The sequence below is a fragment of the Haliotis rufescens genome, unplaced genomic scaffold (assembly GCF_023055435.1).
Source record: "Haliotis rufescens isolate VD_foot unplaced genomic scaffold, xgHalRufe1.0.p SCAF_15, whole genome shotgun sequence".
In the NCBI taxonomy this organism is placed as follows: Eukaryota; Metazoa; Mollusca; class Gastropoda; order Lepetellida; family Haliotidae; genus Haliotis; species Haliotis rufescens.
Genome location: NW_025963835.1, coordinates 21,661,175 through 21,678,220, shown reverse-complemented (window position 1 = coordinate 21,678,220; position 17,046 = coordinate 21,661,175). Strand labels below are relative to the sequence as shown.

General features: G+C 40.7%; 1 protein-coding gene across 2 annotated transcripts in view; it reads left to right on the top strand.

The window, feature by feature from the left end:
• The first annotated feature begins 6,062 nt into the window (after positions 1–6,062).
• The window catches only part of LOC124135268, a 31,402-nt gene continuing 20,418 nt past the window's right edge, over positions 6,063–17,046 (top strand). The window contains exons 1-6 of one of the 2 annotated variants that reach the window (XM_046500536.2): positions 6,063–6,209; positions 7,062–7,244; positions 12,256–12,375; positions 13,238–13,351; positions 13,886–14,080; positions 15,924–16,687. In XM_046500536.2, coding sequence (XP_046356492.2) covers positions 6,119–6,209; positions 7,062–7,244; positions 12,256–12,375; positions 13,238–13,351; positions 13,886–14,080; positions 15,924–16,186 — 966 coding nt within the window. In that variant the 5' untranslated portion in view covers positions 6,063–6,118 and the 3' untranslated portion in view covers positions 16,187–16,687. Of the gene's footprint in view, positions 6,210–7,061; positions 7,245–12,255; positions 12,376–13,237; positions 13,352–13,885; positions 14,081–15,923; positions 16,688–17,046 lie in introns of those variants that run through there. The other variant, XM_048396297.1, reaches the window with a different exon arrangement.

The window sequence follows — 17,046 nt, the reverse complement described above, 5'->3', positions numbered from 1 at the left end:
TTGTGGAAGAGTGTTTTCTTAGATTTGCTCAGTGTTGCAGTCTTCTTCATAGAGTCATGTCTCCGCTTTTAATCATAAGATTCCAAATGGTTACCCTCAAACTACAATAACAATTCTTTGAACAATTATGATGTGACCGAAAATGTTTGGATATAATACAAACTAACTATCATGCATTTCTGTTACAAACACAAAAAGGAAAGCCTCAAATTTATACACTGTTAAAAGGGTAACGCTATTTTTCAGGGCATTATCATTTGCAGAAGCCCGAGGCCCGACGAAGGAGGGCAGTTGGAAAGACCGAGGGCTTCTGCAAATGATAAAGACCTGAAAAATAGTGTTACCATTATTTTAGCTAAAATGGATGAAATTTGTTATCAAATAAAAAGAAACAACAATATCGGTTTTGAAACATTTACTGCGATCAACACGAATGTCACTGACCCACTTTTACAAATATGGAAACGTCATAGAACAAACCAGATGACGTCACTATTGAACGTGACGTCACGTATCCCTATCCTGTGACGTCACCCAACAACGGGCGTGATAATGGCCCGTCGTCAAGTAATATGGGGGCATTATCAAGTTACAGTGGCCCGCTCATTTCTGATAACATACGGGCGTTTTAATGATAATTCTATCAGTTTTAGCTATAAAATGCAGTAAAGCAAACTATCATGACATTATAAGTGAATCTAGTTTCATGCCAACCCGTGTCTACTTAACTACTAAAACCATAAATAGATGTGTAATTTATGAACTGTTACTATTCAAATGGTATTTCCCTGTAAGCACATTTCTCTGTTCCTGCACAGCACAGCAATAGGTGCCATCACATTCAGAGTGCCAGAGCAGACACAGTTCTGATGTCATCCCAGAAAGAGAAACTTAATTTTCTCCACCTTGCCAAGCATTGACCATAATCCTAGAATCTGAGTTGTAGCAGCTCTGGAGGATCTCCTGTGAAGGTCATGCAAAGTAGCGTTGTCGTGTTGCCGTCTCGCTGATCGTCTCATATCTCACGATCGTTGCATTAAAGAGTAGAGGGAGAGATTACTCGTTGCGAGATATTCGATGAGTGAGTGAGTGAGTTGGGTTCAACGCTGCCTTTAACAGTATTCCAGTTATATCACAGCCTGTCAGCTTAATGTTGGAGGAAAGCCCGAAAAAGATGCAGGTCTCAGACGTTTACCACTTCTGTGAAACCCACGAGCACGGGTATGGTGCTGACAAACCTAGAAACATAATCGGGGCGACCCGGGATTCGAACCTACAATCATAGGTTTCAGGCGTGCCCAAGGGACGCAATTCTGCACAGCGAATAATTTTGTAATCTGGATGTTCAAATAACACAGCAGGCAAGTTTTTATCTCAGTACTCTATACCCTTATGGATTCTATTGTCTGTCATTACTGAAGTATTTACAGGATGGATATATACAATACCAATAAGTAAATTGCGTGTGAGATTACATATACTCTTATCAAATAACAGAAATATCATGTCTCTGTAGTCAGTAATAACACAGTAATAGTGACAGACACGGGCCCTCGGTAGTTATACTCTCTGTAGTTCGTGTAGACACTGTACTCGGGGCACATGGTCTATGCTTCCTTGGTGCAGTTGTTCCATATCTCTACAAGACCAAAGATACTGTAATCAGTGCAAAAATACTTGAAGCTGTCATTATTTAGCTTATTTTTCAAACCGTTCACGTTCCAACACATGCTAGATAGTTCCTTGGCATTGTCAATTTCATTGTTACACAAGGCCAGGCCGGACTCCTATCTGTATTGACTGGCGTTGAGATTGATATCGGTTTGTGAGTCTGCAGTGAAGTTCCTGCCCCGTTGTCAAAACAACAACCTTGCCCTTGTCAAGATCATAGGTGTACACACGTCTGTCAATATACAACTTGTCAAATCTTTGATAAAATCGTTGGTCATTTCTCCTGGCCTCAATTCATCATCGATTTCAGATGTCTCCTCTCCTCTCTCACTGTCCTCAAGAAGTCTTCGCTTATCCACATCGATGTACCCTTTAATTTCTTGGCTGATGTAATTATTTCTCGTCTCTGGTGATCATCGGGGCTTCAAGCTATTGTTGCCTTACCTCCCATGATCCTTTGTGCTCGATTGATCACTCTCCTAGAGTCATCCAGTTTCAGACGATCTTTAAGGACTTTTCTTACCACCGATTCACAATCATCCCAGGTTTCATTTGGCCAAGATTTGGGTACACCGTGAACGGTCACGTTCTATCGTCTGCTTTGATTTTCAAGGTAGTCCAGAATACTTGTGGATAGTACCAAGAGACATATTCAGTCATTGTACACCAGTATTGACAACAGTAGTGTCGTTAGCCAGTAATACCGCATCTTCCAGAGGCACGAGAGTTAACTGACTATGAAATTCCAGTTTCCACCCTTCCCGACCTAGGCTGGAATTCCTGGGCTCGACCGTAGCGCCACCAGTGGTGATTATGAGTTTTGTCCCTTCTAAGCCTCTCCTATGGACCAATACAATTCCTGGTTTACAGGCTGCAAACTAACCCTTGCAAGCATAACCCTACTAAGCTATTTTGGGTGTACCCCAGGACTTTTCAAAACGTGAATTACAAAAATTGTTTGATAGGCATTACTTAGAAGTTGACGGATGACAAAGTAGGCACAATTTGTGGATAACAACGTCTTTAATACTGTAAAGGCGATGTTTCGGTATAGATCCTTATACCGTTGTCAAGTTGACTGAATAAGGACTAACTAACTACGTTGGAGATTTAACGTATGATTTCCGCATGTGGAGATGTAAAATGATACAACCCGCGTATTTCACACACTTGGTTGCACTTAGACTATTGGGGAAAAAACGTAAAGAATAAATAAAAAAATGTAATCCCAAAAAATATAAACGTTTACAGTTCTTAATCTAAAAAAGCTAGGGGGAGGGGTTTAGCTGGGAGGGACTTGGATGTAAGAAATAATTTAATAACATGGGAAAAGTAGGGCTTGGGTTGGTGGGGGTGGGGTCAAGCGATAGAAGGCGCAGCATGTGTGGCACGAGGGGTCCTGGGTTGACTAGGCGAGCTTGCCCGTCAGGAGTCTCCTGACGATGCGCTCCTCCCTGTCTGGTAGGTCCTGGTGCTTTTTCATGGCGAGCTGGGCGGCGGCGATCGTGATGAAACCTGGTGAAGAAGCCATGTCGCAGCTGGAGAGGAAGCCCATGAATTCCTGGAATGAGCTGATCTCGTGCTCAAAATTCTCCTCCCCCAAGTACTGCACCATAACCATGGTCAACCGGGGACGTGCACTGATGTACATGCGGCCGTCCTACACTTGGTGACTACAGGGGATGGGGAGATCCTTGTGGTGGTCCAGGATCCTCCTGGTGACTTTCTGACGAGACTTCAGCTCTAGCGCTGCTGCAGAGCTGTGCTCCTTGGTTGGTGTTGTCTGCGCATAGCTATCGTTGAGAGTGAGAGGTACCGATTCGGCGGTCTAGCATTTCGTAGATCTGGAGTAGGGGTTGTCCAGGAGACAGCTTCGGTAGTGGGGATCTCTCTCCTCTTCCTAATCTTTCTCCCGTGAAGGGTGTCCTCAATCTCCATGATGGAGACTGATGGGGACTTCTTCCTCCTGGGTGGTCTGACTTTCTGCGCCAAGTGTGGTGCAGAAGGGGTCGGGCCAGGTTTGGTTTCTCCTGAGGCTTGGACTTGCCTGGAGCCTCTTACCCTGCCCTAAGTCAATGGAGATGGAGAGGATCGAGGTCTCAGAGCTGTAAGACGTCTTCAGAGAGAAGTCGCCATCCCGGTACACTAAGAGCGGTTCCAGGATGGAGACTAACTCCCTGGGCAGAGCTTTGCTTATGTCTTTCATTGTAGAGAGCTTGGAAGGTTACTTCAGGTTGAGTCCCAAGCCAAGTGTGGGATCATTATACAGAATATATAGTGGATGATTCACAGTAGAGGACTAACAGTAACAACAATTGCATAAATGAGTGGGATAACATGAATAAGTAGTGGCAACAGAAGGATAATACTGTAACAACATGATGGACAGAGAACACATAGGTGGAAGCCAATGGGACAGGGAGCCAATTAAATGAGGACAGTAAAGTGATCGGAGGTGAAGGGAAGATTGTGGAGATAGATGATTAACCTAGTCCTGACACACTAATTTCCGCCATCAAAAAACATATTAGACTAGGACTGTTGAGGGGCTAAAATTTGTCTAAAAGACGAATATTTTGAGCATTTGAGTGTCAACAATTCTCCCAATTTCAAGGACCCAGTTACGAGCGTCCAAACAAATACGATAGAATCGTCATGAGGGGCACTGAAACGATCCAACCCAAAACAAGAATAAGAGATATGTGTTGTTTGTATTTTGAAGACTTTTGTGTCAATCAAAAACTTTATACCACATGTTTGCGCAAGATGAGCGTATCCTGCCTTTCCGAAGGCACCTGTCACAAAGACATGCAAAATCAAGTCAACTCTACACCTGAAAAAAACCACGGGAACATACTGTACAATTAAATTGTTGTCCCTTGATCGAGATCCATTTGCGACAGATAAATGTTCAACGTTTGAACCCAAAAATATTGTGCTGACTATTTAAGATGCATGTATCAATTACGATAATGATATTTACAAATTGATCAGTGGCTGAGGGAGCCTTTTAAAAGCAAACTTTAGAATAAATAGGTTAATTCCTTACATTTTTAATAAAGAGGTAACTCGCCTGCCCTCAAAACAATCGCGACTCCACACATATAAAAGCGTATTCGTAAAAATGATTACATACATCAACAAAGATATTTTTGCAAAGCGAAATATCACTAATTTATACACCTCGGTGAACACGATGCTGACAAACTGGGAAACATGGTCAGGGCAAACCTGGATTCGAACCGATGGTCATATATTTCAGTCACGCCTATCGGATGCAGCTCTGCACAACGAAATACGGCACCTTAGACAGGGACACCCGAAGCCCCATAATGACAAGAGTTCATTGCCATGAGATGCAAACGCCTGGAAAGTTTACTTTGTCAAATGGTTAAAGTTGCAGACCTGGACCCTCCTCTACCCTCACCACTACCCAAATTTATATCGACCCGTGAAGATCCAGGGTAGAATAGGTCTTCAGCAATCCATGCTTGTCGTAAAAGGCGACTATGCTTGTCGTAAAAGCCAACTAACGGGATCGGGTGGTCAAGCTCGCTGACTTGGTTGATGCATGTCTCTCTTTACATTATCGAACGCTTTTTTCATGTCAATAAAACAGCAAAATGTTGATAATTTTGATTGTTTTCTATTTTTGATTATGGTACAAAAGCTGTAGAAGTGATCCAAGTAGCTCCTTTTTTCTGAAGACATTTTGCTCCTCAGCTTAAATGCTATTTCTTTCACACCACTCACTTAATCTCACATTTAAAATGTCACAATAAATTTTACAGGGTACAAAAATAAGAGAGATACCCCTGTATGACAGGATTGTGAACATCGGTGTCAGATAAAGCAATAGGATTAATGATACTCTGTTGCCATGCATCAGGTACTACACCATTATTAAAACAATGAGTCATCATTTTAAACAATATGTCAACGCAGACAGGATTTTTCAGACACTCAGCAGGAAGATTATCAATACCCGCCGCCTTTCTGGATTTAGCGCGCTCTATTGCTTTCTCTACTTCCACCAATGAAATAGGGACGTTCAAGGGATCACACAAGGGATCACAGTTTGTGTTATCATCCTTTGTTATAACAAAATTTAATAATTCTCGCACTATACTTTCCAGGTGTTCATTTCTATCAGGGTGTGGGTCGTAACCGTATAAATTCTCAAAGTCATTACTGCACTTAATCTACCAATGATTTTCCAGAAATCTTTCGTGTCACATCTACAATGCCACGAGCGAACGATTTTTTAACAATCAAATGTGTTGTGAAAGGTTGCTTTTGCTGTTGCAGAGAATACATTTCCTTAAATCAATACTCAGTGAAACCTAAGGGATGTTTGTGTCACCTCTGAAAAGCTATCATCCATGGCATTATTCTCACATTTGTGAACTCGGTTGTGTGTATTCGACACAGTTGTCGCACTGTCTGCATGATGGCTTCTGTGTCGGTTGTGTATGAAGTTTTCTCAATATTACTGCTACAATGTATCTCATGTGAAGCTGATGTACAGAACAACACAGGTAAAGTTCATTTATTTACGCATTGTCACATTGATTATAGAATCATTTGATATGCATTGTATTCAAGCAACGCTTTCTAAATACTGTGTACGCTGCCAGTAGGGCAGGACACCCTACCCTTTTCGTGAACACCTGCTGTCATCACCGATTTTCAGAGATGCATTCATATTATTATCACTGCCATTTTACCTTTTATTCACAATGGAATCTGTATCGTTGGATATCAAAGACTGGTTATTCTCTAGCGTTGATGTTTTTGTTCATGTGAGTATCAGGTACCCCTGGATGATTTTAGTATGAGTGAGTTGATATTGCCTCTCCCCAAAATAACTTAAATAGGGAAATGTTTACTCCAGTCTTTGCCATGTCCTCCAATAGTCTTCCACAAACCGTTTTAAATGATTTACTATGGATCGGAATATTAGACTTCGTTACCCACAAGCGTTTTCTAAACGTTAAGGGCGGTCAGGTAGCCTGGTGGTTAAAGCGTTCGCTCGTCACGCCAAAAACCCGTGTTTCATTCCCGACATGGGTACAATGTGGGAAGTTCATTTCTGGTGTCCCCCGCCGTGATATTGCTGGAATATTGCTAAAAGCGGCTTAAAACCATACTCACTCACTCTCTAAACGTTTGCGCGAGATCTCTTCCGTGACAGCGAACATTACACCAACATACATGCAGGGTAACGATTTAACGTCCTCTGGTATGTCTCTTCGATAAACATTTCGGGACTTATTGCTGTACGTTAATCAGTTGCAATTGCATGTATTACTTAACTAAATGTATACACAATATTTTCAAATTTGACAGTTACACGTAGTATTTAGAGCCCTTTTTTATTTTGGTTATAGTTAATATGACAACGTTGGAGTGTCCAGTGGATGTGCCAGCTGGATACGAGATAAAAGGGAGTTTGGAGTATAACACGTCACTATATTTCTCCTGCCAAGGATGCAATGGACAAGACACCTGGGGGGACTCAGAATGTAAACCGGACGGCACGCGGGATGAAGTTACATTACCAAACTGTACAGGTAGGCAGATGTAGACATTATTCGTTGTAAAATATACAAGCATGGTGTGCTTTGTTTTTACATCTTAGCTTAACATTCATATAAATGACGTTTTGATAAATTTCCATGAAGCCAGCTACAGCGGTGTACAACTGAAAAAATATACCCGCCAGCATGACAACATACATTTTGCCGATCCCTGTATATCCGCAATTCAACATCATTACAGCGAAATGTATATTCACATTCCAGTTAATTGTACGTGATGCACACAGCCTTAACATATACGAATTATCATCTGGAGCTGCCCTGCAAATATGGGAAGAAACAAACGCTTCGCATCTCAGTCTCTTTTGTTATCAAATTGTGGTAAATAATAAACATGGCAGTTTGAGTGTCGGCTCCATTTACAAATCCACACTCGAGTTCATAAAACTGAACCCATGAAGATCCGGCCCCGGGATCATGAAAGTGGTCTTAGCTCAAATTTTGCTAAGCACGAATTTTGTCTTAAGTTTTTAAGATTTTGCTTAGCTAAGATTCGGTCTAAGACTGGATCTTGAAACGGTCTCAGCAAAATCTGAGCTAAGTCTAAGTCTAAGACCGTCGTCATAGGGACACGCGCACGTAATATCGCACTACGGTAATCATTGGATGCCGAGGTTATTTTTCTGACGCACATTTTCATAAGATCGGAAAAGTGAAGGTTGTGCGAGAATTGCGCTCACTCGGCGCTGGATCTACCTCCGGCTGTAAAACAACGCAGATATGTAGAATATTACATTTCCTATCTGATGGTGTAAATTTATCTGTAAAAATTAAACCAGTTTGAAAAAAAGACGCTGCTAAGTTTTGTCCGAGAATTTATTCTGCGTCGAAAAACAGGAAATTTCTCCGCTTTTTAGCGTACACCGATAAAAGTACTGTGGGACATTATTTTCATTTAGCAGCTTTACCGAAACTGTGAGCGAACAAAATACTGCCTAATATTTGAACGACATAAATAGTTATCAAATGGAGTTATATGAGTATGTTTAACGACATAAATTCAATGGAAAAAATAGCCTGCCGTAAATGACGAAAACTGATTTACCTCTATAACGTCAAAAGGCGACAGAAAGGTTACACACGTTCAAAGGAAAGGAGGCATAACTCAGCCATGCTGAGAACTAGTTTATTGTAATTAGGTCACTTGGTGAGAATTAGCTGTGGGTAAGGTCAGTGTATTTTCGTGGTGTTTTGTTCACGAGGAACCAAACTATTCCAACACTATTCCAACACAAATATCGATATAGAAACTGTAAACGTTTAGTTATAAAAAACCCCATAAGAAATGATGAAATCGTACTTCATTAAAAGAGGTAAGGGAGAAATGGATGGCCCTATCTAACCTATAACTTAGTCCTTAGATTCCAACATTCTCCTGATTGTGCAAGTGTAATTTGACTAATGTTGCACCTATATAACTTTTTTCGATGTCAGATTTTAAATAAATGCAGATAATATACAAAATATATATATATATTCAAACAACTCAATTAGTACTAATTGGGCCTTGGCACAAATACAGCGTATCAAAGGTTTTTATGTCTTTTCACACGTAAAAGTGTGTAAAAATATGAACAAAACAGACTATTGTGAAACTGAGCATAACCAGGTGTGTTAGTAGATCAAGGTGAATGTCCATGACCTACGACACCTTGACGACAGGTGAAAACAGGTGCTTGAAACCGATGTGCATGTGATTTGTCAGTGGTTAGTGATTTGTCAGTGGCATTGTTGGGTAGTGAATCATCGTCAAAATATCAGAACGTAAAAGTAACATATTCCCTTCTCAAACAACAACTTACATGTCATTATTATTATGTACATAAACATAGCTGTTATTTTCATTGTTGTTTTGATAACCTTTTTCCAGGCTAATTTGCATAATGCCTATAGCCTGTTTCTGCCATGTCAATTTTGACTTAGTTTTATTTTTGAATGTTGAAAGTGCCTACAAATTACCTCCTGTAAGGTACATTTTGTATTGAGCACTGAGATAAAACTAGCAAATCCAGAGTAGTACTTTTCCAGTTTTTTGTTATTTCGTATTTACATCTACGTAATGCTTTGTGTCGATTATTAAATCCAGCAAAACAGGGTTTTTTTCATTTCCGTGAGTTTTTAGCAGTATCATCAAATGTAATTAATTACTAAGAAAATGACACAATTCTATTTGACGTCATGGCTGCTTGTATGTCTTTGATAACGTCGGAGAAAGACGACACTGGTATTTTGATTGATATATATCTCCCCTAATTTTCGTTCATGGTATGGAAAAATTGTAAAACGGAATTTGACTCTTTTTCGACACAACATAAATTAAAAAGACTGCGTTTACCATGTAAATAATGTCTCGAATACATAAATATTCGATAATGTACAGTGTATCTTAATTGGACAAGACACGCACCTGTTTGGCATCAATTTTACGTAATCAAGTACTCAAAAGATTATTTCAAACCAAACAAAATTATTATTCAGTATTGGACATGTATTTGTTCATTATTATGTAATTATTTCTCATCATCTTGTCTCAAAATTATCGAATAAAAGATGCGAAGAAAGTTGTCTTGGTATAGAATTACCAGGATAATCGTATAAGGATAATCGTCATCCAACGGGGTACATGGCACGGGTTATATTTTTAAACTTTTTACAATTCTTGGAGAAATATAGTAAACAGTTTAATATCCTGTGGTCACAATATTTGATTATACAATGCAAAACGAGAGGAATAATTCATAAATCGTTTGTGAATAACGCGCACCTGGCGAATCGTTAGATATCACGGCATAAAAAAAATCCAAGACAAAGACAATTCTTCTAGAAATGTGTGCATATATTTTAACGAAATATAATATCAATTTTCTTTAAGTTATATCTTCAGTTAAGTTATAAAATAAAATGAAACGGCTATTCGTGGACACAGTTTACAGGAACTTATAATATTGACAATTACACTCCCTAGAAATACATACATGTTGTAGTTGCAATTACATTTCATCTAGTATCACTTGTTCAAAATAAAGAAATATCGTATATGACACTATAAACTTATCAATTTCATATGTAAACATTGTTCAAACAAACAGGAGATTTTTTTAAAGTTTCAAACATGTTGTGGCCTATATCTACGTATGATATCATATTGAACATTGATTAATATCCAAAGTGAAATTAAATGTGTGAAAAGATGTACACAAGACATGCACGATCTACATCATAATTTGAAACTGTAAATAGCAGGATACAATGATCGTGTGTACTTTCATTCAAGGACCTTCACCTCAAAGAAATTACCTAATATGTACAACAATGTTGACGTATGACATCACTACTGGTGACTGACTTTACAAAATGGCGTGTTGACTGTCAATAGTACGCGGGAATTTACAAGGGGACTTTCGTTGATTCAGGGTTTGTATATACATAAATGTGACATGTAAGTAATCAGACCCATTCTGACAATCTGTGTACTGTTGTTTGTTGTTTTATGTTTCATTGAAACCAACGGAAATAGACAGAAATTCCGATAAATACCGTTGTCGTTTGGCGTGATTTTGCGTCAGTCATGGCGTCACACAGGACAGGAACTTCGACAAGTTCTGTTGAAAATATCAAATCATTGCAATGTATATATTTTTAATTCCCTAATTCTCCCTACGATTCTCTTCCCGTGTATATTCTGAAAATGCTGAGCCAATGTACTCAACGAATAGACGAAAGGCTTTGTTTACATTTCCAACAAGTGCACTTTTTTCAGCGTTCGTTTTCACACCTCATTTATTTTGCTTCATTACATCTATACAATTTTGTATTAGTGACAATGACCATTTGGCATTTGATTTTAAAATGTATGAGGAATGCAAGGATGTAGGTATCGCAGCTGATTTTGAAATATACGTGATGGTATTTGCGTCTCATTACTGGTGTACGTATAACGTGATTTTGTAAACACTATCCAATATTGCTGACACAAAACGACTGAGCAACTAAAGGTGAAAAGCCCCAGTGGCAACAAACTGAAGGAATATCAAAACATGAATGATAGGTGGGAGACTGTGGGAACGCTGAGTGGTGTAGAATCTATGCCAGTTCATCACCTGTTAGACCAACGATGACAAAAATGGTAGAACGACGAAATCTATATATCTCAAAGACCTCTTCGTCGTTGTACAGATAAAGAGGGTTGAATCGGTCTCGAAATGTCCAATGAATTGCTATTTTGTTCTTTTTAGCCCTTAGGCGACGCATGAGGCGAACAACTTCTGCCATCTTTCTTGCTACAAATTTTGTCTTAAGTCTACTCAGGGGCAATCTCAGGACTTAAGATCAAATATTGTCTTAGACTTAAGATATTCTCGCCGATTGAGCTTCGTGATCTCGAATTTAAGACAAAATTTGGTCTTAAGTCTAAATCTTAGAGTTAAGACAAAATATGGTCTTAAGTTAGTTTCATGATCCCGGGGCCCGGAGTAGAATAGGTCTTCAGCAACCCATGCTTGCCGTAGGAGGCGACTAACGGGATCGGGTGGTCAGGCTCGCTGACTTGGTTGATGCATGTCATCGATCCCAATTGTGTGGATCGATGCTCATGATAATTATCACTGGATTGTCTGGTCCAGACTCGATTTTTTTCCAGACCGCCGTCATATAGCTGGACATTGCTGAGTGCGGCGTTAAACTAACAAACGACTTCAAACCGGATTGCCTTCGCGGTTTTCAGCGTAAAATAGAAACTATACATATCTAGATCAAGTAGATTTTCCACAATTGTTTTTAAGCTGGCGATTTTTTAGTTTAGACGTACAGTTAAATGTGTGTTCATATCTCTTTTTATCTCAATTATCGAAAGCAAAAGGAAAGGGGAATCGAAAAAAGATCATTGAACGTCATAGAGGTTTCCAGATTATGAACAGGAGAATCCAACACAAAATAAAGCTTCGATAATAATGCAAGCACGTTGAAGTAATCTCTTTGTTTTCAGTTTCGTGTCTAAACAGTGACAAGTCGTGTACATCAGGGATGGACGAACAATGTTTGTTCTGGCCCGTAACGTCCTGGGAGAAATGTGGACAGTCATGTGATACACCAGCGCTCTGTCACCGTAAGTAACAAAAGTGCCTCTCAGTTATCTTCTAGTTATCTCCGAGACAAGTATGACAGGTCGGACGTCACCAATAATATAAATACTTATATTAGGAAAGTAGGATTTCCTTTCCATAAATTTATTTTCTCATAATCAAATCTCTATCTTCAGCGGTTAAGAGGAAAATGTGTCAAACATGAAAGCAAACGTCGTCTGAAGTCGACCTCTGCTCCGATTAGCAAGATCATAACGAAGGAATTGTTTTATAGTTAGACCAATGCATTGGGATGCCGTGTGACAAAAAAAACTCTCCACAGGTCTTTATTTCCACCAACAGTCTACTTTCCCTTTATGTCAAGCAGCTCCATCCTTTCGTGTCGCCATTTCACAGCTTTTAAAGTACAACCGAACGAAAGTACGTACAAAGAGAGTAAGAAGGCGCTTGTTCGAAAGTTGTGTGATCAAGGTTACAACGTTCATTAAGGCTTTCAAAAGGTTTTATTTTGGACATGTGGAGGGCATGTCCACATTGGACGCATCAGTGAACGATATTCCCTATTGGACTTGTTCCCGTGTTTTTGTTGTTCAGGTTGATACCGTGTAACAAAAAAACCTCTCCACAGGTCTTTATTTCAACCAACAGTCTACTTTTCCTTTATGTCAAGCAGCTCCATCCTTTCGTGTCGACTTTTTGGACTTTTTGTTTTTTTTGTTCAGGTTAACAATTGACTTGCCTTAGTATGTGTTTGTGATGGTTCTGTTATGAAATTCATTCCGTAAACTACAAGATATCATAATATCAAAAGTAACACGGGGATAACATGATACAATGAAAATCGCCACATACAACTATTGATCTGCCAGCATGTGCTTGTTGAAGGAGAATCTGGAGAGTCTGACTGTCAGTGTGGCATCTATGCCAGGCACGGACGATGTGAAAAGGAAGCTGACATCCGGGACAATGTCTGCCCTTACACCTGCTCCCTTAGGGCCAGTGAGTAGCCTTCAATTTCCCCCATGAAAGAGACAGACTAAATAAAGGGTGTTAGTTTTTACTTTTATTAATTATTTTAGTCCACAACGAGCGGGCGTTAAATGTGACATATTAATATTCATTGGTGATAATAACGATATACATAATTCTACTGAAATTGTATAACCTGAAAATTTGCCTAAAAATTGTCCTCGTTGATTGAGGGTGTTTGTATCAGGACCTTTTGGAAATCATTAATTGTTCAAATAAAAAAAATATTTTAAGAAATTGTAGTTCTAGATATGGTCGAGAATATAATGTGTGAAAGTCCCAAAATATGATTTGACGGAAGAAATGTAGGTCCTAAAGCAGAAAGCGAAATATACAAAAAAAACATCACTACCACCCACATTCACACTGACACTACCACCCACACCATACTCACTTTCACATCCATAGACCATTCTCACATCCACTCTAACAACCATGTAAAAATAAATTTTACAACCATAAAGCAATGACATTTAATAAGCCCAATTCCGATAACATTTTCAGATATAACCTGTGGCGATCCGAATATCCTCTTCCCTCACGCAGTGGCCTCACTTCAGACAACACCCCACTGGATGGACTCGATGTCCTTCAAGTGTGAGCCAGGCTATATGAACATGGGTCCCTCCTCATGGGTGGCCTGTAGTATCTATGGAACGTTGACTCTCAAATACAATGCTCATGCACCACACTGTGTCCGTAAGTTGTTCATTACTTTTAATTTTTTTTAATTTTAGATTCATTGGTAACAAAAAGTATATCCCCAGCAACACATTTTGACATGCCTGGATTGACATGCTGGTCCATGTTCTCTCCTTTCTATAGTTGTCTCTTTTGGCAAGATAACCCCAATGGGCAGTTATCAAGAAGAACGTCTGATACTTTAAGTAGTTGCTCAAAGTGTGATCTACACCAACTGATTTGTTGTGGGCTGGAACAGACTGGTACTTACCTAACTATCCCGCTGGTACAAGCCCTAACTAACACATTGGTACTTACCTAACTAGCCCGCTGGTACAAGCCCTCACTAACACACTGGTACTTACCTAACCAGCCCGCTGGTACAAGCCCTCATTAACACACTGGTACTTACCTAACTAGCCCGCTTGTACAAACCCTCACTAACCCACTGGTACTTACCTAACTAGCCCGCTGGTACAAGCCCTCACTAACACACTGGTACTTACCTAACTAGCCCGCTGGTACAAACCCTCACTAACCCACTGGTACTTTCCTTACTAGCCCGCTGGTACAAGCCCTCACTAATACACTGGTACTTACCTTACTAGCCCGCTGGTACAAGCCCTCACAGACACGATGGTATTAACCTTACTAGCCCACTGGTACAAGCCTCACTAACACACTGGTACTTTCCTAACTAGTCCGCTGGTACAAGCCCTCACTAATACACTGGTACTTACCTAAATAGCCCGCTGGTACAAGCCCTCACTAACACACTGGTACTTACCTTACTAGCCCACTGGTACAAGCCTCACTAACATACTGGTACTTACTTAAGTAGCCCGCTGGTACAAGCCCTCACTAGCACGATGGTACGTACCTAACTAGCCCGCTGGTACAAGCCCTCACAAACACACTGGTACTTACCTTAGTATCCCGCTGGTACAAGCCCTCACTAACACACTGGTACTTACCCTACTAGCCCGTTGGTACAAGCCCTCACTAACCCACTGGTACTTACCTTACTAGCCCGCTGGTACAAGTCCTCACAAACACACTGGTACTTACCTTAGTATCCAGCTGGTACAAGCCCTCACTAACACACTGGTACTTACCCTACTAGCCCACTGGTACAAGCCTCACTAACACACTGGTACTAACCTAACTAGCCCGCTGGTACAAGCCCTCACTAACACACTGGTGCTTACCTTAGTATCCCGCTGGTACAAGCCCTCACTAACACACTGGTACTTACCCTACTAGCCCGTTGGTACAAGCCCTCACTAACCCACTGGTACTTACCTTACTAGCCCGCTGGTACAAGTCCTCACAAACACACTGGTACTTACCTTAGTATCCAGCTGGTACAAGCCCTCACTAACACACTGGTACTTACCCTACTAACCCACTGGTACAAGCCTCACTAACACACTGGTACTAACCTAACTAGCCCGCTGATACAAGCCCTCACTAACACACTGGTGCTTACCTTAGTATCCCGCTGGTACAAGCCCTCACTAACACGATGGTACATGACGTCACTGACACGACAGCCCATCACCTCAGTAACACAGCCCGTCACCCCAGTAACACAGCGGTACACAATGGTTTAGTCTGTGGTCCCCCGATTTTACATGATCTCACTGACACTTTGGTAGACGTTAGACGTTGGTTGACAATATTTTTCCTTACTAACAGGGAAGCATTGAAATAAAGGCCCATGTGTTCTTTGACGCGATAAAAGACGCCTCACCAATCTATCTTGTCGTTGACGGTAACAATGCCTCCTTTTAAGAACTTAGTTAAACGTGTCTTCAATACATTCACACTATTGATCATATACAATGCTATTCCGTTTCAGCGGAAAAGATATATAGCATGTTCAGATACTCTCCAAAATCGATCCGTCTACATATCACGGAGACTTTTCCTGCTAAATCAGGCTTCGAGTGCGCTGTTGCATGCAGAGAAAGATCGTCATGTATCTACTTCATCTTTGAGAACAACACGTGTGACATCTGCAAGCTGAATAAGTGGACAAGCGGAGGAATAGAGATGTCCGGGAAGCAACTCTGGCAGAAAGTGTTACCGACACAGTATTCTCGTGACTTTGCAACTCCCTAAGGTGTATATCCTTCGATACCAATTGAACCTTACACTGTGTCGTACCCTAACCATATCTGTCGAACCCTAACCATATTTTGTCGAACAAAAATAAACTGTGGCATGGCTTCTCAGTCGGTTACCAATATCAAATTCGGCATAAGTCCGGACTACTGCAAGCACACATCCACGCACGCACGACAAGAAACCAACCAAAATGCTGGAAATGACAAATATGTTACACTTTGGAAAGAGTAAGCGAGTGAGTGTGGTTTTATGCCGCTTACAGCAATATTCAAGCAATATCATGGCGGGGTACACCAGAAATGGGCTTCACACATTGTACCCATGTCGAGAATCGAACCCGGGTCTTTGACGTGACGAGCGAAAGCCTTTAACACTAGGCTACGCGACCGCCCACATCATGGAGAGGAGACACGCACGCACGCACGCACGCACGCACGCACGCACGCACGCATGCGCCTGTATCTTCATCACGTTGATAATAAAGATTAATACTTCTTTGCGCATGATTTTTTTTCATATCGTAATGTCATACATGCTGCAACTTACCACAAAAGACATCTCCAGTCGGACCTTGGGCAGTTGATCCAGTACCCGATACTATGGTAACTGATTCATGTCGTCAGGTTGGTTGGTTGGTTTGTCATTTAACGCCGCCCTCAGCAATATTCCAGCTATATGACGGCGGTCTGTAAATAATCGAGTCTGGACCAGACAATCCAGTGATTGAAATCATGAGCATCGATCCACGCAATTTGGATCGATGACATGCATCAACCAAGTCAGCGAGCCTGACCACCCGATCCCGTTAGTCGCCTTTTACGACAAGGATAGTCACCTTTTACGGCAAGCATGGG